Source organism: Quercus suber, unplaced genomic scaffold (assembly GCF_002906115.3).
Source record: "Quercus suber isolate HL8 unplaced genomic scaffold, Cork oak 2.0 scaffold_655, whole genome shotgun sequence".
In the NCBI taxonomy this organism is placed as follows: domain Eukaryota; kingdom Viridiplantae; phylum Streptophyta; class Magnoliopsida; order Fagales; family Fagaceae; genus Quercus; species Quercus suber.
Window position 1 is genome coordinate 24,542 of NW_027070096.1, and position 25,710 is coordinate 50,251.

Genomic DNA, 25,710 nt, shown 5'->3' on the forward strand with positions numbered 1-25,710 from the left:
TTGTGGCTTGTATAATGTTGAGTGACAGCATGTTGTATAATTATGGTGTTGTTTCTCAGGTTGTCCGTTGTCTTGTCTGTTGGTAGTGCAGTTGTTGGTTGTTGAATATGCTTCTTTCTGGTCATTGTTGGGAAAGCACTTGTCTAACTTTTGGAATTTAGTTCCGTTGTGTTTGATGTGGTGTATTTGGAGGGAGCGTAATCGGCGGACTTTTGAGGACTTGGACATGACCAGTTGCTTGCTTCTTTTAGTGGTTCTCTTTTTGACTGGTCTAGGGCTTGGGGACTCACATCTAGTTATTCTCTCCCTTTGTTTCTTAGTTCTCTTCTTCTTTGTCCTTTGCCTTTCTCTTTTTGTAATCTTTGATTTGCTTTATGCCCTGTTTGCATGAAGGCAGCTTTTTGAATATACATCTTTTGTACAAATCAAAAAAAAAAAAAAAAAAGATGTTCTAGCGAAAATTGTTAGAAAATTCAATTAATCTCTATATACTTTATCTCTCTTTTTATGTTTAATCTGTTGATATGGCAGCATAATTTCTTCCTTGGGTTGATCCCTTGATGACAAGACATTGAATAATATTTGACATCAATGGAGGCTTATGTTAATTGAGAAATTTGGGATTTTTTTTGGGTAAGTGAAGTTTTTAGGTTATTCGCTTGACAAAATTTTAATTGCTATGTTACTTATCAAAAAGTGATAATTTAGGAGGTAGTCTGGCATTTACACACACACACACACACAAAAAAAAAAAAAAAAAAAAAAAAAAAAAAAAAAAAACTGGATTACAGTCTACATTTGAAAGAGATTCACTATTAATTCCCCAATTCATTGAGCATTGATGAGTGTAGTTTTCCTTATCTTCTCTCTCTTGTATTCCCCCCTTCCCAATTATTTCTGTTGGTTTCTCTTTTATTTTAAAGAAGAAATCATCTAATGAATAAATCTACTGAAAAAGGAGTTCTGATTTTGACTGTTTATTTTTATAAGTAAATTAAATTCTGAGTTTGACTTCAGTTACCGCTTTAGAAGTTTGAAGCTCAAGATTATTTTGCTGTTGGTGCTATCTATTTAGCAAGCTTTTGTGCTTAAGATGGCCATTGCCTTCTTAATTCATTATGGTTTTTCAACTGCCATCTCGTGGAATGTGTTTTGTTGTTTATCAAGTGCATTTCCATTTTCTTTTATTTTGATGAACCATATCAGGTTTGCCTTGCAGTGTGCATTTCAAAATCTTTTGAACATTTTTGTCTAGTGTGTGGATGTATCTTTATATGTATTTAAAAGAATACTGTTATGGGAAATAGTTAATGCAGTAAAGGAATTAATAATAGTTCTATGTTATTTGCAGGACGAATCCACAACATGGGAAGATGATGCAGTTTATTCTCTTCAAGAGGTACTTTCAATTGTTTGCCACCATCATCTATACTATTTTCCTAATCTGAGCAACTTCTTTTTGAAGACTTCCATCTATGTTATCCCTACCCCATTGTTATCTTTATTTTTTCTTGTATACCATAAGTTATATTGTGTAAGTTCAATTTCTCTAGATTTCCATTAGTTTCCCAATTAAAAACCTTGTATTCCAGGTGCCTATAAAAATCTTATTCTCTTGGACTAACAGTGAGAACTGTTACCCAATTTTCATTACACCCAAGTGCCAATGTAGCGTTTTGTTTACAGGGAATGCCCAAGCTAACCCTTGCTCACTTTCATTGCATCTGGGGTTGGATGCAGTGTATCACTAGTAGGGGATGTGAGGATATCTTAACATGTATTTGTAGTGGATCCATTCATAATAAAATGGCTAAATTTTAATCTGGTCATCAATTTATCACAACCCTCTTCTTTTTTTTGACTTGGGACTGGTTGTGAACATTGTATGACACTAAGCAAAAACAAATGTGGAGTTCTCTACATACCCATTATGCATACTAAATCTCACATCAATCCATTCACTTTCTATCAGATCCACATTCCACAAGCTCATTTTTTTAGAAAAAACGTTTAAATTGCAACAGTATATGGATGGGACAATTCTTGGTTCCTAACTGAATTGATATTTGACTAGCATGATGCATAAAGGGAGGGAATGAATCCATTGGTGGCTTTACCAACATATAGATCTTACAAAAAAAAAAAACTAATGGAACAGTATAAAAACCAATTAAGTTTTACGCTGGTGTCAATGGGCCTTTCCTTTCACGTGTTTGTGAGAGTGCAAAAGCAATGTAGACTAGCTCTTTATAGAGAAAGTATAGTTCTTGATGTTCTGTGATTGTCTCTACCAAGGTTTCTATGGTCTCTGATGTAAAGTGGTATTACTATTTTTCTATTATATATATATATATATATATACACTCTCTTCCTTAAGATACTGACTATCTCTTTTCATCTTTTATTTTTATTGCAATAGGTCTCTGGGCCTAGGTCTTATGATGTTATAGCAAAGGAGTACCATGCTGCACGGTTGGAAGCAACAAGAGCCAAGGAAAAAAGGGATAAGAAAAGCCAGGAGCAGGCAGGCAATATCATCCGCAAACTTAAACAAGAATTGTCTGCCCTAGGTTAAAAATTATAATTTTTTTTTTCCTGATTTATATTAAGCATTTTTTTTTAGCACATTTTTTAATCTGCTGTTTAATTTTTCTGAGCAGGATTATCGGATAACATCATGGCATTAGAAGTAGAACATGAACGAGCTGCTGTTTGTACATCTGGGGACACAACTACGAGTTCCATGCCTTACAGTTACTCTGAGATAACAACATTGTGCAATGTTGAGGATGGTTTGCCCTTTGTTGTGGGTGCAGATGAGTCAACATTTGATGGAAATGATGTGGATTTCTGTGGCTCAAAGGAGAATTCAATCAAATCTTCTCCTAGTTCACCTATTCAGGAAAAACCTGCTGCGGAAGAAGAGTCAGATGATGTAGAGCTTGGTGGTTTCTTTTCAGAAGATGTGACATCTAATGATGTTTTACCTCCTGAAGTTTTGAAACTTCAGAAGCAAGAAAAGATGAGAAAATTATATAATGAGAAGAATTTAGAAAAGTTGGATGGCATCTGGAAGAAGGTAATTTATTAGATGGCATTTGGAAATAATACCATTGATTATAATATGAAATATTTGACTTGTAATCAAATTTAAGTGATGTGTAGCTTTTACTTCTCATATTTAACTGGAAATAGATACAATTCAAAAGGTTTTTGGTGCTGTAATTTTGTGTTAGAAGACTCTAAAAGTACAGTATTTGATGCGTGATTGTAAACTTCATAAAAAAAATGATACGTCACTGTAATTAAGGGTGTGCATCAAACCTACCAACCTGATGAAATGAAATCGACCCAACCCAATCCAACTCAAACCGATGCCTCGGGTTGGTTTTTGTGGGTTGGGTTGAGTTGGAATTTTATTTGAGTTTTGGGTTGGGTTTAGTTTGATGGTTTTAACTCACTATATATATAATTTTATTTTATTACACTTATTTTAATTTTTTAGTTTTATTTATTTAGTATTTTAAGAATTGGTTTTGATGAATTTGGAAATTCGCAGTATAATTTAAGCATATTATGTGAATTGTAATAATTTATTATAAAAAAAATTAAATAATTAATGAGAATCCAAGTTTTTACCAGGCATGAAACACATAATCACCCTATCCAAAAAAAAAAAAAAAAACATGTAAACACAACCCACCGATGCAACCAGGGTTGGGTTGGGTTGGTTTCTATGCATGTGATGGGTTGTGTTTAGTTGAAAAATCCATCCAACCCAACCCATGCACACCCTCAATTGTAACAAAGTGGCATGTCCGCATTTCTGATTACCATATAAAAAACCTTATATCTTTTCTAATTGGTGGACTTGCATTAGAACTTCAAAATGCTAATTGTTTGTCCTCTTTTTGCTTTTCGTGTTGCTCATATGCTTTTATTTATCTTCTATTTGTTGCAATTTTTATCTGATTTTCATTGTATTCTGTGATATGCAATGATAGGGGGACCCACAAAAAATTCCCAAGGCTGTTCTTCATCAATTATGTCAAAGATCAGGGTGGGAAGCTCCAAAATTTAATAAAGTACATAGCAAAGGAAATAGTTTCTCTTATGCTGTCAGTGTTTTGCGTAAAGCTAGTGGGAGGGGCAAGAGCAGAAAAGCTGGGGGACTGATTACCCTTCAGCTTCCAAATCAGGATGAAACTTTTGAATCTGCTGAGGTACTCTTACTATTCCCTGTGCCGTTCATGCTAGTTGAATAGTAGAATATGAGGTATTAGGGTCAAGGGAGATAAAAGAAGAATGGAGAGAAATTGAGAAAAGGTCTAGGGCTGCATTAGTCAGTCCCTCACCCTAGCACATATTTATATAAAGGTTTATGGCATGATTACAAGAATATATAAATATAAAATATCATGCTAATATAAAAAAATAACAAGAATTAACTGTGAACAATGCTCATATATTTTCATACTGCATGTGTATATGTATGTTGATGTCCTAATTGTTTTATTTTTATTTTTAACATCTTGTAGTGGTCTGGACTCTGGACTTCTAGGACATTGATGTAGATTTTGACATTATAGATGCATTTAGCTTGTATGATTTATCCACACACACAAAAAATGAAAAAGAAAAAAAGATGCATTTAACTTGTGCAAATATATTGTTAATCTTTTAATGTTTGTTCACTTGGTTTTGTTTTTGGTTAATTTAATGTTAGTTCACTTTAATAATCCACCACTTTGGTATCTTATTAAACAAAAATGGTGATATTATTCCTCAATTAAATAAGAGTTTCGATTTATACCTGGATTTCAGGGTTTTATTTATTTATTAAATTATAGTTTTTCTTCAAAAAATTATAGTTTTGCTTCTTCCGAAATTTTACATACTTATGTAGAATGCAGAATGGGTCTTTGTCTATCTCACTGGAAATTCTTAAAGTTTGTTGATAAGCTCCAATGGTCTCTAGCTGCCCAAATATTTATCAGCTGAGGATTTGATCCTACAGGGTATTATTGGGTTATATTTTTATGGTTAGAAAGGAGGTGGGACTTTTGAAACATGCATAGTCTTTTGATTTGAAACTTTTATGCCTGATATGAAATTAGGGATGATTTGGTGTGTTTGTAAACATTCATGTTATTATTTTGGCTAATCATGGTTGGCAATGAGATGGAAATGATCTTTTAATTGAAAAATTGGGGTTTGAATTTTTTATATTGATGTAAAAAGAGGACCTTGGGATTTTTACTGCTTGTTTTAGTACAGGTTTTTATTTATTTATTTTTTATTCTCATTACACTTTGGTAGGATCATCCTTTCGTCTCGCTTTTCCTTTTTCTAAAACTTTGTTTTCATCACTAGTGATTTTATCTTTTATAAGGGGTTTTCTCCTTCCATTTGTAGAATGGGTGGTTTGTCTTCCCTCCTTGTATCCCATTTAATATATATAGTCAACTCACATGTTGGATAATTGGCTGGCTACTTGTGAATATAACCTATATGAATTATTTTGATGACAGGATGCACAGAATAGAGTGGCAGCATTTGCTCTTTGTCAATTGTTTCCAGATCTCCCAGTTCACCTACTAGTTATGGAGCCCTATGCTTCTCTTGTCATGCAGTGGAAGGAAGGTGACTTCTCCTTTTCCTTTCTCTAAGATCTATTGTTGAAACTCTTAAAAGTGTTTGAATTTTTTGTATTTTAATTGCCTTTTTCAAGATTAATTAATAAATTTCTTTGGTAGTTTGAGATTATATTGTTTATTGGGGTAGTCAAAATGTCATGTAAGTGTAGTTGGCTATTGCTATAACATTTGAGACCTTACAGGGGAATCATTGGCCGATGTGGAAGACACTGTGGAAGATCGGAGGGCTAATTTTGTGGATTCATTATTGAATGTGGATCACTCTAGTTCAGCTGCTTCTGATGATGTTACAGCTTGTTCGCCTCCAGAAAAATTTCAGAAGCTCCGTGTTGAAGAAAATGAAAATTCGATTCTTGCTGGCTCTGATTCATTAGTTGATAGTATGTTCATTCATTTATCCTTTTCATATCTTGTTCTTTGTGTGCCAATAAGCTTGGGCTCAAATGTGAGAGAACAATTTCAAATATTTTATCAGCTAGTACAGTTAGGCTCTTAGCTTGATATGTTATATTTCAGACATTAGGTGGATGCTAAACTAACTGGTTATTGATTTACTTTCAATAAACATAGGTCCAAAATTTGTAAAAAAGTTTTAGTGGGGGCCAAGTCGATTTGTATTATTGAAACATAAAAACAAATGTAATTTTTATTTATCTCTCTTAACTTTGTCAAGGTAATGTTGCAGGAGTAAATCAAAGGAAAGAAGCAGAGAGTGCATATTTGAGACAGAAACATGAGAAAAAATGAAAATGCAGAGATACAAGGTTGTTATATTCTTTTTTCAATTCTCCCTTTATCAGGAACTCCCTTCAAGTAGGCTTCAACTTTTAAACTTTTGTATTATTCTGAAAGCCTTGTATTTTGTTGACATTTATCTAGTACCTCAGGAGGTGTAACATTTGCTGGGTCTTAGGCATTTTATTCAATCTTGAGGACCTTGAGTCTAATTTCACCTTCCTTTTGAAACATGGCCTGTTCTATAGTGTTTCTCCCCACCCCCCCCCCCCCCCCACAAAAAAAAAAAAAAAAAAATCACTCCCCCCATACAAGCAAACTGAATCAATTTGTTGTATGTATATTTTCTTTATTTGCTTCTTAACCATTGTGAGTTTGATTGTGATACAAGATCTTATTGTTTGGGGTCAGCAGTATGTGTTTGGGAAAGTCACATAAATATGCTGGATAATTATTATATTCCATGCTGTTAGTACTTTGCATGGCTGCGGTTTTACTCCAATTTTTGCCGTTATAGTTCTTTTAATATCTCCTTGTGCATTATTAGTGCATACATTATGTTTTTTTCTCTATGTTATATAATACTTGTTATTCCCTTTAGGACATGTTGAAAACTAGAGCTGCACTTCCTATTGCTGCTTTGAAGGGTGATATTCTGCAACTATTGAAGGAGAATAATGTTCTTGTTGTTTGTGGTGAAACGGGCTCTGGGAAGACAACTCAGGTAAAGATTCATTTTTAGTTTGTAGTGATGCATACTACTTATTGGTGTATTTATTTTTAGAGCTTTGGTGAAACGGGCTCTCCAATTCTCACTTTTAGATCATATTTATATAAAATTGCCTAGAGGGGTGGGGGATGATAAGTTTCTTTGGAAGTTTACTGGGAGTGGCAATTTCGATGTTCATTCTTTTTATGGTGCTATCCGTGGAAATAATGCTTATTTATTTCCATGGAAGAGTTTTTGGCGTGTGATGGTCCCCAAGAGGGTGTTGTTCTTTTTGTGGTCAGCTGGGTGGGGTAAGATTCTCACAATTGATAATCTCAACGAGAGAGGTTTATTGCTCGTCAATTGGTGTTGTATGTGTCATTGCAGTGGAGAAACGGTCATCTTTTGATCCACTATGAGATTGCTCATGCTTTATGGAGTGAACTATCTAGGATTTTTGGAATTCAAAGGCTGTTGCTGGACAAGGTGGCATCCTTCGCTTTGTTTGGCGCAATTGGTTTGGGAAACATTCCTTGAATGTATGGAATTTAGTGTCAGTGTGTATGATGTGGTTAGTGTGGAAAGAATGAAATAGTAGCACATTTGAGTAGATCGAGACCTATTGATCAATTGAAGTCTTTGCTGCTCCTTACCTTGTGTGATTGGTCTCGGACATGGAGTTTTACTAATTGTACTTCAATTTTTGATTTCCAAATTTCTCTTAGATTTTCCTATTGATTTACTTGTATATTTCCAAGGTGCTTTATGTCATCATTTTGAACATCGAGTAGCCTTTTCATTTTCTATAAATTTCTATTACTTCACAACAACGTGTTATCTGATTGGCATTTTATGTAGGTTCCACAATTTATTTTGGATGAAATGATTGAATCAGGATGTGGTGGACAATGTAACATTATATGCACGCAACCAAGAAGAATAGCAGTGAGTATCTCAATTCAGTTGTGTATTGCCTTAATCTTGCAATCAACATTACTTGTTCAATTCAAATGTAAAGCATCTTTAGTTTCTTGGTTAATTTGTTAACTCTGTTGTTCATGCATGTTGCTTCTTGTTATACAATGTTATCTGTGATACCTTGGATTGTGGAATAAGATTGGATTGGATTGTATGAGTGTAAGTGTTGAATGGTTGGGTGTTGAGTTCCACATTGGGTATTTACTAGGTTGAGCTTGGCTATATAAGTGATTATAATGAGCACTAATTTTAACTTGAGTAGTCTCTTTGAGATGATGTGTAAATGTGGCTGGAACCTCCTTGGGCCATGACAAAATTAGAAATAACCAGATAATGCTGTGTGGGGTAGGAGTTGTAGCATAATGCGGGACCTGATAAGGACATTAAGGATTCAAGCGAGGGAGATTGTAATACCTTGGATTGTGTGGATACTGATTGGATTGTTTGAGTGAAAGTTTTTCACTTGCATGTGCTACATCCCATATTGGGTGTTTACTAGGTTTATTTGGGCTATATAAGTGAGTATGAAGAACCCTAATTATAGTTTGACTCTTTGTGGGACAACACAAATGTAGCTAGTGATTCCTCAGGTCGTGACACTATTCTCACAAATAAGATTGTCCTTATCATTCTGCATAAATCCAGTAAAGTGAAATAGAAAAAGATATTGGAGCTGGTTTGGAGCTTAGGTGGTAAAGAGGCATGTGGTGTGGGAGAAGGTCCTAATACCAATCTTACTAATAATTTTGTTTTTGATTGGTAAATTAAACACACACCTTGTGGGCCTTGAACCCTCAACCTTACTCTCCACCTAGCACTTGTAGGGGGAAGAGGTGCCATTTGAGCTCAATGACCTTACCAATAATTAACCAAAAAAAAACTGTGGTATTTCTTGTACTAAATAATGTGTTACATTGCATACAACCTAAAGATGTCATAGATAAAAATGCTCTTTCATATCACAGATTTGGAGAAGAAAACCCTTCCTATCACCCTTTGGTTGGAGATTTAAATTGAAACTTATTTACTCCCCTGGGGTGGGTCCCCTGTGGTTACTGTCATAAGAAAAAATATTGATATGTAAAATATTGATATGGTTCCAGCCTATTTGATGTGGCTAATTTGGAGGGAATGAAATACCCGCACTTTTGAGGACATTGAGAAATCTATGGATTCTTTGAAGTCTTTGCTAGTTGGGACATTGTTTGGGTGGTCTCGTACTTGGGGTTTTACACAATGTATTTCCGTTTTTGATTTCATGCATTCTATCTCTGTTTGATTTGTTTGTATTTGTTTCTAATACATTCTGTTCATCATCATGAACATGACATACTTTTTTTAATGAAGATATCTATTACCTATCCAAAGAAAAAAAAAAAAAAAAGCACCTAGAGTTCTGGGGTTTGAGGGATACTGTGGTGGTTCTAGAAGCTCTTGTGGTTTCTTTCTGAATTTCACTTCAAGTACTATCTCAAACTTTATATTGACAAGAAAAGCAGTGACAATGAAGCTATTTTATGATCCCCAAAAAGTTAAATGCCCCTGATTCTCATAAGGTTTACATCAGAAATGGTTAATCTGCCTCTGTACATTTTTTTTAAAGTTCGATTCTCTGATATAGGGAAATTGGCACAAATTAAAATATTTCATCTATCTGATTATTATGCCTAAAATCATTACCCTGTTGCTTGAAATCATGTAGTTGATAATCATTTTCCCCTGCAAATATTGTCTTGATGGTGGCTTGGGTTGCTTGGCTCTACCTTTTCTATTCTAGTGCAGATCTATTTGAGGCTTGTTTAGGGGCATTATGAGGCAGTATGACAGCTGCAAATGCACTGGTGGAAACATATTATCTCCATTTAACTTATTATCCTCATTGTTTGTTAATCATCCTTTGTGATTATTGTTATTAATCCTCGAAAAACATATTTAATCTGGACTGGTACTATGTTATAAAACTGCCATGTTAATCATTAGGAGATAGATTGTTGCATGATTTTCTGCAAATAATTTTAATTTTGAGATTGCTTTATACTGAAACACAGGCAGGCTTTTATTTTTTACTTGGCAACTGTAGTTTATCTTTGCTGTGTTGTACTGTAGGCTATTTCTGTGGCTGAAAGAGTTGCTGATGAGCGCTGTGAACCTTCACCAGGTTCGGATGGTTCTTTGGTTGGTTATCAAGTCCGTCTTGATAGTGCAAGGTGTTCATATGCCTGCTCCACTAATTGATTTTTAATGGTGCTTATAATATCAGAGGCATCATCTTATATTGCTTTGACTGCATTTTGTTGTTATTTTTTCAGTATTCTATAGTTTTACACAATCCATTTTTTTAATCCTAAATCTTTTTCAAAGACATACAGTTTTGGAGTTCAGTTGTGATTTCAGATTCTGCCTTATGTTTCTTTCTTTTTGGGTTTCTCTTTCGTTAGTAATCTGATGTTGACATGTTTGGCTGAGACGTTCTTTATAGTATATAGAATCAAGTGTTTGCTGTTTTGTTTGGTGTGCGTATATAAACTAGCAGAGAGAGTTACTGATCACCATCAGGATACTTAAGACTAAACTGAAGTAGTTATTATGTTAGCAGTGCCAATTGAAATGTACCTTTCACTTTTTATATATATGTATGTATGTCAGCTGTATCACTTATATTTGCTTTAATTTTGTGATCTCAGGAGTGAAAAAACAAAGCTTCTTTTTTGTACTACGGGCATTCTTCTGAGAAAATTTGCGGTATGCTCTTCTGTTTGATTGGGTGATGTTACTGAATCTATTGTAATCTCTATGGTACTCATGCTGGTTTTTGATTTCATATCAAATCTAAATTTTGATTGTTATGTTGTTACCTATCCAAAAAAAAAAAAAATTATTGTTATGTGGTTGTGGTTGTGGTTGTTTTGGTTCTAGTACTATAATTTTTCATGTCTATAAATTGTGAAGATGCTTGAAATGCTTTACTTCATGAACCCTTACCGATCTATTAATGGCAACCTAGCTATTTTAAATTATCATTCTGCTGTCTGACATATTTCTTTCTCTCTCTCTCTCTCTTTTTATTATTTTTTTTATTTTTTTTATTTTTTCAATTTTAGTGGATAAATCACATCACTAATCTTTCTCTTTGTCCTTCCCTTTTCTTGCTGCAGCCTTAAAAATCTAGTATGCTTAAGGGGTATTAAATATCATTCAAAGTGGAGTGAACTTAACATTTATTTAAGATACTTCTTTGATAAAAATAAAAAAGAAAAGCATATACTTGAAATGCCACTCCACCTTTTTTTTATTTTTATAATGATTAAAGGTATGTTTAGGATCCGCTTATTTTACTACAATTGACAACTTTTTGTTGAAAGTACTGTAAATGAAGGTAAAAATTAGCTGAAATAGTACAGTGTGACCCATGAATAGTACTTAAAAGTGCAGTGAGGCCAATAAATAGTAGCAAAAATAAGGGGTATTAAATATCACTCAAAGTGGAGTGAACTTAACATTTATTTAAGATACTTCTTTGATTAAAATAAAAAGAAAAGCATATACTTGAAATGCCACTCCACTTTATTTTTTAATGATTAAAGGTTTGTTTGGGATCTGTTTATTTTACTGCAATTGACAACTTTTTGTTGAAAGTACTGTAAATAAAAGTAAAAGTTAGCTGAAATAGTACAGTAAGACCCATGAATAGTACCTAAAAGTGCAGTGAGAACCATGAATAGTAGCAAAAATAAGCTGAATAGTAAAATAAGCTGGTTTTTTAATTTTTGCCAATCACACACTAAATGTCATTTAGAATATACTCTTTTCTTTCATTTTAATCAAAGGCTTATCCTAAATTAATTAATTGGTATAAGACTTAGTTGAGTGAAGTTGGTTGTGTTTCATACATTACCTTTAATGATACATAATAATTATTTCACCAAATTGTTTCAGATCAATGAATTTCTTGTGATTACAACCATTAATAGTATAGTTTAAAGCAGTCTTTAGAAGTGACCCTGGTGTCCATTTTTTTAATATTCTATACTTGGTTTGACATTTGTATGTGTGACTTAAATATTTTTAACTTACCAAAGTTATTGTTTCGTGGTGATATAACTAGTTATATTTTAGGGGAAGTATTGTATTATTATGTTATTCTTCCCCTTAGAAGCACATTAACCTAAATTGTTATGTTTTTAAATTTCAGGGGGACAAGAACTTGACTGACATCACGCATGTCATAGTTGATGAAGTGCATGAACGGTCTCTATTGGTGAGTAGTTTAACTTTAGGTAGTTTTAAAAAATATGGTATTGGGTATTTAAATAATTAGTTGATTTGCATTACCCATTTCATAGTTGATCAAATGCATGAATGGTTTTGATCTAGTAGGGAGAACTTAGGTCTTGTGTAGATCTGATATGAATTGTTGTAATTTTGGTTCATGATTTTTGCCCCACAGTACATCCCCAATGTACTTGGGTTGGCTTCTTTATTAGTAAAAGTTTTTGTTACCTATCAAAAAAAAGATCTGATATGAATCTGCCAAAGTGACAGAAACAACATTGAGATGAAGTTGTTGGTTACCCGTAGCAACCTTTTTTCTTTATTAGTAAATTACACACACACACACACGCACGTAGTGTGTCAATTCATGAATTTACCCTTACCCTATTGTTATATGTGCAAGGTGCTATTTGAGTTAGAGCTGATTAGTGTAGTACACACTTAAAAACAATAAGCCCATGCTCCTTGGCTGCATCAAAAGCTACTGAGATAGAAACTCCTGTTTAGTTAACCAATCTGCTCTAAAGCTAGCTAATTTGACAACCTTTGAATGGAAGTGGTTCTCCACTTAATTATGTCATAGTCTCTTAAATGAGTTAATAATAATCCGTGGTCCTGGAACGTTGTGTTTGGTCCATCTTAGTAAATTAGAGGACTTATATTTCTGAAACTAATCTTCTTTGCTATCCGATTGCAAAGAGATTTGGATTAACAGTTCCATATCCTACTGGCCAAGATCAGGAGAATTAAATATGTAAGGTCACCAATTTCTACTTGCATTAGGGTATACAAAATCAGAGTTGACATTAAATTTGGCTGCTAACTGGGGGGCAACCTCTTTGAATGTGCAGAACATGGCAATGTTTCAGTATAAGGCCAGTCCCACTTGTTGCAAGGCTAATATCAAAAAACTTTCAGGCTAATTAAGAGCGAAAAGGAAACAAATGATCTGATTTGTTTTTGAATTAATGTGTAAAATTTACTCTATAAATTCTTATTATTTTTAGTAATGTTGATGAATCCCCTTCATGGAAATGGTGCATACAATTGGCTTGATAAAAATGTAATCACAATATCACATTTTTAAGCATTTTAGTAGCATAAATGTTGGCAATTGTAACATAGTTCCTGTCACTCCTCTGCCTTGCTTAATGGACAACATATTTACTTTTGGTTTTACTTGAGTTAATTTTGTGTGACTTGTAACACTTGTTTGCCTTAGATGCATAAGCGACTGTAAAATCTGTGCCACCTAGAGGTTGGGGATCTTATTTGTTTGTCAATAGGTGGAATAAGTATTTAACATTCCTCTTCTCACATGGTTTTGTTTATTGGGTTTGCATTTTGTTTATTTACTTTGTTTAAAAGCTTGTTATTATGTGTGATCTCCTGTACGGAGAGAATTTGACTTACAATGTGGAAGTTGTAACAGGAAGAAATAATGACCGACTTGAAAAAGGAGTAAATAATTGGCTTTTTTTTTTTTTTTTTTCCCTCTTTGCAACAGGGTGATTTCCTACTCATTGTTTTAAAGAATCTGATAGAAAAGCAATCTGCTCATGGCGCACCAAAACTGAAAATCATCCTTATGTATGCAATTTTGTACTTTGTTGTATTGTATAATTATGCATATCTTGTCTGTTTTCATCTTTAGTGAGCTTGTCTTGATTTTCTTGACTTATTTATGTTCTAAATGTTCAGGTCTGCAACTGTAGATTCCAATTTGTTTTCCAGATACTTTAGTAACTGCCCTGTGATTACTGCAGAAGGCAGAACTCATCCTGTGACAACTTACTTTCTTGAGGATATATATGAAAGCATTAGTTATCGTGTTGCTTCAGATTCTCCAGCTTCTATAAGGAACGAAACATCCACCAATCAAAGGGTATCTTATTATTGAGTACTAGATTATTCTCAATTTGATATGGAATTATTAAGCATCTCTTGCTAGCTTTTTCTCTGTTGTACTGGACAAGTTTTTCATAGTTCCATCTATTTGTTTTTCCTAATATTTTCTTTTCTTTGTGCACATTCATAATATGTGCTGAGAGGTTTAAAAAATTAAACTGTGCACTTTTTTATAGAATTAAGAAAACACTATCTCAGATCTAGTTTATTTATTTATTTATTTTATTATAAATAATGTAAGAAATTTTATTAAAAATTGTCAACCCAAGTACACTGGAAATGTACTACAGTGGAAGAAATTAAGAACCGAGATTACAATGATCAACTAGAACAGGGAGGAACAAACAAGAACATGAAGGAAAAACTAAGCTCCATTCGAGGAGAGCAATGTAAAAAAAAAAAAGGCTTTATATCAAGGATAGACCATTCACAATCCTCAAAGCATCTAGCATTCTGTTTCCAAATTATGAAATCACTTTGTGAATTGATTATGAAATTCAAATCCATACATGTACCTTAGATATTAACCCAAATTTCTTGATTTATGTGCTAATACAATGGTAGTTCATCATGACTAAATGCTTTTCAGCTATTTTTAGCCCATTATTGAATGTACAATGATGATTGAATATTGTTCTCTCCGTTTTTATGGTGCTTGTCATAATGTCAGTTCAACCAGGCAGGTTATTCCGTATTTGTTATGGTATACTATTTTCTAAAGAGTGGATTAATGAGTACAATTTTAATAATGGCATATATTGTTTCCTTCACCTTTGCTTATTTTAATGATTATTGGTTGGATTATGGAGTACTATTTTGATAGTCATCCTCTAAGTTGTGAGCTCTTGCTTTGCCAAAGTTCCAGAGTGGTCCCATAAATAACCGTAGGGGCAAGAAGAATCTTGTCTTATCTGCATGGGGAGATGATTCTCTGCTCTCAGAAGACTGTATTAACCCCTATTATTCGCCAAGCAGTTATCAATCATACAGTGAACAAACTCAACAGAATTTGGTAAATGTCTTTAAAGATTTTAATGCTGAGACCACTTTCAAGGTGACTTTATAATTTGACAAATTCACATTTTCTTCTTCTTCCTTTTTGGGGTGCAGAAAATAGTGAATGAAGATGTTATTGATTATGATCTTCTTGAGGACCTAATCTGTCATGTTGATGAAACTTGTGACGAAGGTTCCATACTTGTATTCTTACCTGTATGTCCTTTCCATCATCCTTTCTTGGGTCATTTATGTACGCGTTATTGTTTTCTCCTGGAAAATATTATTATATGTTTATACTGCTGTACTGCATAACAGGGGGTGTCTGAAATTTACACATTACATGATAAGCTAGTTGCTTCTTACCGATTCGGTGGGCCATCTTCCGATTGGATTCTTCCTTTACATTCATCCGTTGCATCAACTGATCAAAAAAAAGTGTTTTTACGTCCTCCTGAAAACATACGCAAGGCAAGTTCTTGCATTTAAGGCCACCTATGCTGGTTGGTTCTTGCATTTAAAATTTGCAGATTTCCATTTATGATAAATCTTGTACACTATTTAAGTCATCATTTAAATAAGTTGTATGTTTCATTGCTTTATATTGGTGCATGAAAGTTCTTGATTATTTATAACTTTGAATTAAAAATTTGGTCATATCCCTTTATTTTCTTGTTGTTTCATTTTGTTCTAGTTGTGATCTATTAAAAATTCATGCACCAATATAAATTTATGCACAAATTGGTGATGAGATCTTGTGTAATTGGTGTAGAAAATTCAATGCCATATATGCCTGAAGTTAATGGTGGAAATTCACAATATATGTATGTCTGAAGTTAATGATGCTTGGATTCTTAATTAAACTGGACCATTCTCATTAAAGGAAGATCTAAAACAACAAAGATTGTTCTCTCTTGATGTGTCTTTGTAGTCCCTTTGTACTCACTTTGATGAAGAAATGCCTTTGTAGTACTTTTAGTTGTTTGTTTGACATATACTTGTGTGATGTTTCCCAGCTTCTGTTGCCTTTTGACTCCTTGTGCCAAACTTATTTATTGTTATCTTCAATATCTTGTGTCTCAGGTCATTATAGCTACAAACATAGCAGAGACGAGTATAACCATAGACGATGTGGTATATGTCATTGACTGTGGAAAGCATAAGGAGAATCGCTATAACCCTCAAAAGGTTATGCCTTTTCATTTTCTAATGAAATGTTTAGTTGATTAGAAGGGCAGTAGTATACAGTTACATCTTTCGTATTGGAGCCACTCATGCACATTCAATTATATTTCTGTAGTATGGTAATTTCCATTTTATTGCCAAAGATAAGACCATGTTCTGGCATTCCTCCTCCTTTTTGTCAAGATCTATTCAAGAAAGAGAAGTAATGTAACAAGAAGATACTACATGCCTAATAAAGTTTAGCATTGTGTGTGTGTCAAATTACTTGTTTTTGTCAAATTGCATGTTTATTTTTTGCAAAAGGATAGTGACATTGTATTAGTTTTAGGAATTTTGTTGCAACTGTAATATGGAAGAGAACTGAGACAGTTTTGCTTGTTCTTATGATCTAATATGCAATGCTGGTTTGGTAATTAGGTTTCTTTGAATTATAGAAATTTTATGGTTGGAAAAGATTGGTAATTAGGTTTCTTTTATTACCTATCCAAAAGAAAAGAAAAAAGAAAAAAGTTGTATTGTTGGAAAAGATTCGAATATGTTCCATCCTTCACCTTACTCTTACAAAGGGGAGGATGTTCCATTTCTGTGGAACCCAACGTTTGCTGAACCTATCAATCCAATGAGTTAATATGTTCTTGCCACTGTATTAAATTAGGATTGTACAAAAGATAATGGTGGTAAACATTGCAATTAGAATAGAAAGGATACCATAAGAGGGCTGAGTTGCTCTGATCAACTTGTGTTACTTAGACACTAATAGAGGCCTTTCTCCCTATAGCTGCATCCTTCTTTGGTAATTATTGAAACTGGTCGCTTTCTTTATTTCTGTACTCCCTGTAAGCTGTAATTGATCCTGGAATCTAATTGTTTTAATTGGTCTCTTATAGAAATTGTCTAGCATGGTTGAAGATTGGATATCTCAAGCAAATGCAAGGCAAAGGAGAGGAAGAGCTGGACGTGTAAAACCTGGAATATGCTTTTGCTTGTATACTCGTAATAGATTTGAGAAACTCATGCGCCCTTTTCAGGTACTTTCTGCTAGAAAAAAAAATAGGCTCTAAAGGTGCATATCTTGTGCTTTTCACTCCAGTTCTGTTAATTAAAGGACTCCTTTACCATCTTTTTTTCCCAAGGTTCCTGAGATGCTTCGGATGCCACTAGTGGAGTTGTGTTTACAGATTAAATTACTTGCTCTGGGTTATGTAAAGCCTCTTTTATCTGAGGTAAGTAACACAATTTTTTAACTGCAGATGTTTAATTTGATGGAACTATCTAACCGTTTTTATTTTTTAACTTCTGTTTCAGGCTTTAGAACCTCCTAGGGAGGAGGCTATTACCTCAGCAATTTCATTGTTATATGAGGTAGTTTTGGTTCTGAAAGTGATGATTATGATTTACTTTTAAATGTATGGATAATATTGGAAACAATCAGCGAGCCTGATTCATGTTAATAGAACTTATTGGGATTGTTGAATTAAAGACCATAATTATCATTACTTTTTAAAAAAAATTTAAAAAAAGTTTTAAAGAATTTTATTAATAAAATAAATTGGGATTCTCTAAAGGAAGAGAATGGTGCACCAAAGTACCTACGAAAGTCACTGTTTTTTGGTATGGGCAACGGCTTTGGGAAACATCAGACACAATTTAATCAAAAGAGGTTTCAACTTGTTAAATTGGTGCTGCATGTGTAGATGTAATAATAAAACAGTGGACCATTTGCTAATCCATTGTGCAGTTGCTCAGGAGTTATGGACCTTTATTTTTGCTATGTTTGGGGTACAATGGGTGATGTCTAGGAGGGTCACTGATGCACTTGCTTGCTGGTGAAGCTGATATGCCAAGCAGGAGTTCTGTTAATGTGGACTGTATGGGGTTAAAGGGCAATCAAACATTCAGTGATGTAGAACAAACTGCGGTGGAGCTGAATTCTGGATTATTGAGATCAATATTTGAGAGCTCTTGAACCATAGGCACAAGTGATATGATTATATGAATTTGTTTGTAGATTTATTTCCCTTCTTTTCACACATAAATGATTAGTGTGTTTATTTTCTAGGAGCGTTATGTGTACACTTATGATGTACATGAACCATCTCCTTTGTCTATATAAATTTTTTATTACTAAAAAAATTTGCAATAAAAAGTGCAAAAAAGAAGCTTTACTAGTTTCTACATATGTTATTTCTCCTGAAAAAATAATAATAATAAAATTATGCATATTGTGAAAATATTTGATAGTGTTTATGGTTGTTATTACTTAACTAGTCATTAAATTCTTATTTGTTTTCACACCAATAAGAATTTATTTTTTGCTGCGTAACATTATACCGTACAACTGGCCTCTTTTTAGGTTGGGGCACTTGAAGGTGATGAAGAGTTGACACCTCTTGGGCATCATTTGGCAAAACTCCCTGTCGATGTTTTAATTGGGAAGGTGTGCATCAAATAATAATTTATTCTTTACTCTCCATAGGAAATTAATTTATTGAGGTATTAGGAAATTTTTTGTTAACATAATTCTTTGGGACTCTGCATTTCTTGATTTTGATGCTAGGTGAAGTTTTTCCTATTACGTTATTGATGTATTTTTCTCCTAAATGTTTATGTTCTTACCTGAAACTATAATTTATTTAATAAATGGTCTTCCCACTTTCAAAATAAGTTTTGTTAGAATTATGTGGTTAAATGATTAAATTTATCATTTTCCAATAGCTTAAGCTTTTGGGAGAAACGGTAATTTAACATGGTATCAGAGTAGGAGGTCCTGAGTTTGATCTCTGTCTCCTCCACTCTACTTTCCATTTAAAATCTCACATGTTGGACCTCACTTTTTTATCTTGGTTTTACACTTCAGCATTCCCTTTTTTAATGATTCTATCTCTCTCTCACACACAGAAAAACACATAAACAGATATTGTTACTTTTCTTCATGAAAGACTGTTGTGTATCCTGGTAGAATTTTCATACTGTTCTCCTTTTAAACTGCAGATGATGCTATATGGAGCAATATTTGGTTGCTTATCGCCCATTCTCTCAATTTCAGCATTTTTGAGCTACAAATCTCCATTTGTGTATCCAAAAGATGAGGTCTGTCTATTAATGTTGCAAGAATTTAAATTGCTGATTAACTTTTCTGAAACAAGAATTTGAAGTATGTACAACTGTTTTGATTTCCAGGGGCAAAATGTTGAAAGAGCAAAATTGGCACTTTTGAGTGATAAGGTTGATGGTCCTAGTGATCAAATTGATGTTGATAGGCAATCTGACCACCTTTTAATGATGACTGCTTATAGGAAATGGGAGAAGATTCTGCATGAGGTTAGTGGGTGTTTGCCTTACCTCTATTTGCTTTGTTTAGTGGCCAAAAACCACTCTGTTGCACTCATACATGTTACTCAATCACCACTGGTGTAATACCAGTTTAAAGTTCCAAATTGCTTTTTCCAGTTTGCCTTAAATTCAAATTGCAGACTACTTTACGCTTTCCACGAGAATGGTAGATACTCCCTTTTTCTTGACATGTATTTTTGCCTATCAAATAAGCCATGATTAGTATTGAAGATCCCCTGTTGTTTTTCTCAATGTTGTAACATATATAATTGGCATGATTAAATATAATGACGTTTTGTAGTCTTGAATCACAATGTTTGCTGATATGATAAACATGGTTCTTGCAGAAAGGAGTTAAAGCTGCTCAACATTTTTGCAGTTCATATTTTTTAAGTGGTTCGGTTATGTACATGATAAGGTATAGCTGCTTTTCTCTAGATTTTTTGTAATTTTTGTATGAATTAATTGTTATGTTACTATTTTTCTATATTTCTTGTCTCATAATTTGAGCAACCTATTTCGAAAAAATTATTTATATTGCCTTGACCAGTAAAGAATCATATACTTCTAGTGACCAAGCTAATTGTATCTTGTACTTGCTGAGGTCCAAGTGATAGTTTGTGGTTTCCACAAAAGAATAACTAGTTTAAAAAGAATAATATGCTTCTTCCTCGGTAAGACCTAGAATATGCAGATGCATGTGCATTTGGTCACATTGGTATCTTCACTACAATATTGCTTATGTCAATATGAACATGACTCATTGGCTTCTGCATGATGATATCGTTGCAAATTTGCATGTGATGTGATAGAATATTCAGTTCTCAACTTACAACCTGCAAGCCTACTTGGCACACCACCCATTGAAGACAGAAACACCTGTCATACAAATACATATTTCTGATGGTGGGTTTCACTTAGGTTGCCTTTACTGTTCAGTGTAACAAATCAAACCTATTTCAGATTTGATTACAATATCCTTTTTTTCCCTTATTGTTTTACTTATCATTGTAATTTTGGTTCTTGATTTGTGCCCCCATAGTACTTCCCCAATGTGCTCAGGTTGGCTTTATTAATAATAATATCTTACATTACCCATCAATATATATATATATATATGTATGTATGTATGTATGTATGTATGTATCCAATATTTTTTCTGAAAGGCAGTTGCATAAGCCATTGCCTTTCTTCATATCATCAGAAGTAAAAGCCTGGCAATTTCTGTTGACAGAATCATTCCAAAGAACAACTAAGTCTATATCATACCTGTGTTTAGAGTATGCTGGCACGATACTACTTTGTCTATTTTTTTATACCGCAACTCTTCTCAGTTTACTTTTTTTTGAAATATTTGTTTAGAGACATGAGAATACAGTTTGGATCGTTGCTAGCAGACATTGGCCTTATCAACTCTCCAAAAAAATATCAGGTACATTGCCTTTTTTTTCAGTAATGGATAATTGATATTTTATGTCATTATTTTCAATTGTAATTCTTTAGGCTACTTCATGTATTTTTCCACTTAGTAGTCTCTTTTCAATAAAATTATTATTACCTATCAAAAAATGCGTAATTGATATTTATGCTACTTTTTTGATAGAGTTCATTTGCACGTATTACTTTCAGATCTGTATTATCCTGGGCTTTTTTTCTGTTTTCTTTTTTCCCTAATAAACCAATAATTGTTCAATCAGTATTGGTCATATGAAGTCTGTAATTATGTGCAACTGTGGCTGATGCTTTGAAAAGGACTAATATGGCATTCACCTTTCCAAAGTTAATTACATATATAGGAGTAAAATCAACTTGATAATGGGGCATTCACTACCAATTGATGCTAGGGCACAAGCACAAGCTGCACAACTATCTTATGGTCTCTCATTTTCAAAAAAGTATTTATGTATCTTCTGCAATCCTATTTTATTTTCAAATATTACTCATGAGTGATAAAGATGCATAGAAGATTGCATGCTGTCACAGGAGTTTTTGGAAAATGCAAAGTTTTTCTTTCTATTTAGTTTGGATTGTTATGCTTTAATTGAATTAAATATTAATATAATCTTTTTGAATTTCCTTTCTGAAGTGTTGTCCCAACGGAAATTTCTACATTAAATTCCAATCTTCAATGCTTTGTGTATGAAATTGAAAATTTCTATGCTTTTATGGTTCAGATTGATAGAAGAAAGAAAGAGAATCTTGGCAGTTGGTTTTCTGATGCATCGCAACCATTCAATAAGTATTCACATCATTCATCTGTTGTAAAGGTCAGTTGTATTTAGATGAATTTTCTCCTTCCGGATATTGACAAAGCATTTGATTATATTTGCTTCTTGCAATGACTTATCTTGTATAAAGTGGAGCTATACATTTGTCCTTTACATATATATATATATATATAATAAAAATAAAAAGTGATACATTTGTCTGTTGATAAAGTGAACACACTAATTTTTCAAGGTTGTTCTCTCCACTGGATGAGACAGATTGGCAAGAGAAAACATGAACGAAAATAGAAGAACTTGACTGCCCAAGAGTATATATTTCCCAGTAGCCTCATTTAGACTGTACATTGTTTCTGGTAGTTTTTAAGTAATAGGTAGGGTGACAACAGAGTGTAAGGAAAAAGTGTAGGACAACTGAATAAAAAAAAAAAAATATATATATATATATATACTTTCGATAATGTAGGGAACATTTCTATAGAAGAGCTCTCTGGACTTGCCTCTAGCTACTAAAATTTAAGTGCAACTGACCCCACTCGCCAAAACTAGTTGTTGGGTAATTTAGGGGCATTCACCCTAATGGGCTAAGCAGTTTATGCTCATGCCCAGTAGCAATATATATATATATATATATTTTCTTCACATCTAGGGCTATACTACTTTGCAACTTTTTCAGCAATACCAGAAGACATTTTCAATACCATTCATTTGCACTTTGTGTTGGGATTGTATTTGTTGTTGGTAACTTGGTATCCACCTTCTGTTGCCTTGACTAAGCTTTGGTGCTATTTTCAGGACTATACCCTATTTAAATGTGCTCTTTTTTTCTTGAAATTCCACATTTTTTTGTACATTGTAGCAAGGGGTGCATGGTTGTAAAAGATATGCATGTATTTTGTAATCAGTTTGTCACTTGAAGGTATGCTACATCCTTGCTTTTGTCCATATGCAACCAATGGGAATGCAGTCAAAACAATAATTTCATCGCTAGACAGCAGAATGATATAATTATCTTTCATTTTAAATGGATTTCAGTAGTTGGGATGAAGGCTTCAAATGGCTGAACTCCCTTTGCATTCATTTAAATTTCTATGGACATTGTTATGCCAGGCAAGAATCAAACCGAATGCATGACAAAACTTCACACATCCCCTTTATCACCAGGGCCAATGCTCATGGACCAAGTTTCTATAAACTTATTGCTGTCAACATTTTGTGTCTTGGCTTTGTTTTCCATTTCCGTCTTAAATTAATAATGTTTTGCATTTATTATCATGGAATCTGAGGAAACAACTGTTTGTGGTTAATTACGTGCATGTCAGCTTGTCTCTTTGATGGATCATGTATTTGGAATTTGCTTGTAGTTGACTATTCTCTATAATCATGAAAATCAAGGAGTTGTATCTCATGTCTAATTTTTTTTTGTTTTATAAGTCTCATGTCTAAATTTGAACTGATCTGTATAGCATTTTCCTCTTTTTTTTCTAAACAAAGATTTTTGAAGTACCCTTGCAGGCTATACTGTGTGCAGGCTTATATCCCAATGTGGCGGCCACTGAACAAGGCATTGCTGGAGTTGCTCTTGGCAGCCTTAAACAGTCTGTTGGTCCTGTAAAACAGGGTCGTTCTGTTTGGTACGATGGAAGGAGAGAAGTTAGCATACACCCTTCTTCTATCAACAGTAACTTGAAAGCATTTCAGTATCCCTTCCTTGTTTACCTTGAAAAGGTTCGCACTTTTATCCCATGTATCCATTCTTGTTCCTACTTGTCATGTCCTTTTCCTAATATTGGTTCAATGATGTGATGCTTTAATACTGCTATTAACATAAATTTTTATGTCTCTTAATTAGTTTTATCAAATTATGGCTATTAAACATAATCCAATCAACATCCAACAATAATATTATAAAATGACGTTTAGATTTTATGTATCTATGCTGTCCCCAAAATTGAAATTCCCTTTAATTTTTGAGTTAGCCTTCTATGATTCAAATTGGTTCAGAATTTCTTCATTAGATGCATCAAACAAGCAGGAATTAGTACCTTCAACTAAGAACAATGTTCTTCCAAAAACTTGGATTTTATTTATTTATTTATTTTTATAACAAAAGGTGAAAAAAATAGTTGTGTATAGTCCTGGATAACTAATAACATCATTTTTTTTTTCTACTCTGCAATGAAAATAAAGTTGTCTGTCATTCTTGATTTAAGAATAAACTAATCTAAAATAAAGTTATGTGCTGGAAAGAACAAACACGGTAGTCTGGGTGCCTAATCAAGTTTTAAGTTATCCTTTTTTTGATAAGCTTCCTGTATTGTATGCTTATGCAAATCACTTGTCTTGTTGGAATTGATTGCTCAGCAAGAGAAAACAATATTTTATCTTTAGCTCTAGGATTGCGAAAATACAAACTCCCTGTAATTCTAATTTTTTTTTTTCAATCTTAAGAGTAACAGGTTATTGTTTGAATCCTGAAAGCACTTTTTTCAATTTCCATGTTGATATTTGTCTCTGTGTTCTGTTCTGCATGTGCAAGGTCCACATTTGATCCTTGATTGTTGGGCTAGCTTGCACAGAGAACAGAGAGAAGAAGGGAAAGAGAGGGGAAGGGGGGGGGGGGGGGTTTGATAGTGTGTGCTTGAGTTACATTCAGAAACTATTGTACTCTTTTCAAGGGAGATGATGATTTAATGAATGAAAAAAATAGCCTTTTGGTTCCGAATATTAAATACTAATAGCCTAATAATTACTATGAGTTAAAACATTGAAATACAATTGACTTGCAAACATAAATAATACTAAACTAAAATAAGAGTCTTTTTGTCCCTTCCCGCAGCAGGGACCATGGCAGCTCTGCCTCTGAAAATAAACACCTATTTGGTAGTTGAAACTGATTCAGTGGCTAATGCTTTCAAGAGAATCCAGTCCAAATAATTCTAAGAAGGGGGGTTTCTGTGATTTTTCAACTGCTAGATCCTTGAAGAAAGAATGGCCACTTCAATGATTAGTGGGCAGATTAGTAATGCAACATAAACTCAATATCAGTCATTAAATTCCAATTCTGATCTCCCAGATTCTTTTTCAAGGATTCAATATTAGCTGCCCCTGAATTCTGGTCTTGGATTAGTAAAAAGGGTTTTTTTTTTTTTTTTTTAAAATAAATTCTTTTGGAATAATGGAATCTTACTATATAATTAGTTTTTTTTTTTTGGGGGGGGGGGGGGGTGTTAATACCGTGACCTCACCCTCCAACCTTGTTTTTGGAAGGAGGAGATGCTCTTTTTTCCTTTTTATTTTTTAGACAAAGAAATTCATTAAAGAAAACTGCAAAAGGGTTGCAAACCACGAATCGACCAGTGATGAAAGCCATAACACTATTGCTGTGCATGGTCAACAGTCGACTACCTAGACATCCCATTCGACTGACTGCTGACCATAAACAACCAACATGAACTGCCCATAAGCCAAAAAAGACCACCATAGACAATCATTGATCACCACCAATCAACATTAGACCCAAGATAAACCCCATGATCAAACCACTGCTGGAATCACGATCAACTTCCTGTCTTGTGATTGAATTCATTGGTGTATTGTGTGCTTAATACACACGGTTATCCACTTTTGATAAGCTACATTTTTGAATTAGATGCCTTAACCTCCAACAGCAAAAGTGATGTCAAGCCAAGTCAGATCAAGTAAACCAATT

The 25,710-nt window shown here is 33.6% G+C and overlaps 2 protein-coding genes across 2 annotated transcripts; both read left to right on the forward strand.

Annotated features, from left to right (window-relative positions):
* Positions 1-460: 460 nt before the first annotated feature.
* Positions 461-7,106, forward strand: LOC136061417 (DExH-box ATP-dependent RNA helicase DExH7, chloroplastic-like). The gene is made up of 9 exons (XM_065765812.1): positions 461-633; positions 1,352-1,399; positions 2,420-2,570; positions 2,661-3,079; positions 4,005-4,223; positions 5,532-5,643; positions 5,840-6,037; positions 6,343-6,421; positions 6,994-7,106. Exons 4-8 carry the CDS (start codon positions 2,678-2,680, stop codon positions 6,402-6,404), a joined length of 993 nt encoding a protein of 330 aa, XP_065621884.1. The 5' UTR covers positions 461-633; positions 1,352-1,399; positions 2,420-2,570; positions 2,661-2,677; the 3' UTR covers positions 6,405-6,421; positions 6,994-7,106.
* On the forward strand, positions 6,997-23,826 carry LOC112020912 (DExH-box ATP-dependent RNA helicase DExH7, chloroplastic). Its single transcript, XM_065765811.1, has 21 exons — positions 6,997-7,116; positions 7,960-8,046; positions 10,186-10,286; positions 10,764-10,821; positions 12,272-12,337; positions 13,859-13,941; positions 14,053-14,236; positions 15,119-15,271; positions 15,370-15,471; positions 15,574-15,726; positions 16,339-16,443; positions 17,328-17,468; positions 17,574-17,663; positions 17,746-17,802; positions 18,794-18,877; positions 19,432-19,530; positions 19,621-19,761; positions 20,121-20,191; positions 21,136-21,205; positions 21,948-22,040; positions 23,514-23,826. Exons 1-21 carry the CDS (start codon positions 6,997-6,999, stop codon positions 23,802-23,804), a joined length of 2,349 nt encoding a protein of 782 aa, XP_065621883.1. The 3' UTR covers positions 23,805-23,826.
* Positions 23,827-25,710: the final 1,884 nt, after the last annotated feature.

What these genes read in the sequence shown, in the direction of transcription:
- LOC112020912 (XM_065765811.1), top strand. Translation starts at nt 6,997, where the DNA reads ATGTTGAAAACTAGAGCTGCACTTCCTATTGCTGCTTTGAAGGGTGAT. An exon ending in ATCGCTATAACCCTCAAAAG is followed by an intron (nt 16,444 to 17,327) that starts GTTATGCCTTTT and finishes GGTCTCTTATAG; the next exon opens with AAATTGTCTAGCATGGTTGA. An exon ending in TCGGTTATGTACATGATAAG is followed by an intron (nt 20,192 to 21,135) that starts GTATAGCTGCTT and finishes ATATTTGTTTAG; the next exon opens with AGACATGAGAATACAGTTTG.
- LOC136061417 (XM_065765812.1), top strand. Translation starts at nt 2,678, where the DNA reads ATGGCATTAGAAGTAGAACATGAACGAGCTGCTGTTTGTACATCTGGG. An exon ending in TGGATGGCATCTGGAAGAAG is followed by an intron (nt 3,080 to 4,004) that starts GTAATTTATTAG and finishes ATGCAATGATAG; the next exon opens with GGGGACCCACAAAAAATTCC. An exon ending in TGTCATGCAGTGGAAGGAAG is followed by an intron (nt 5,644 to 5,839) that starts GTGACTTCTCCT and finishes GAGACCTTACAG; the next exon opens with GGGAATCATTGGCCGATGTG.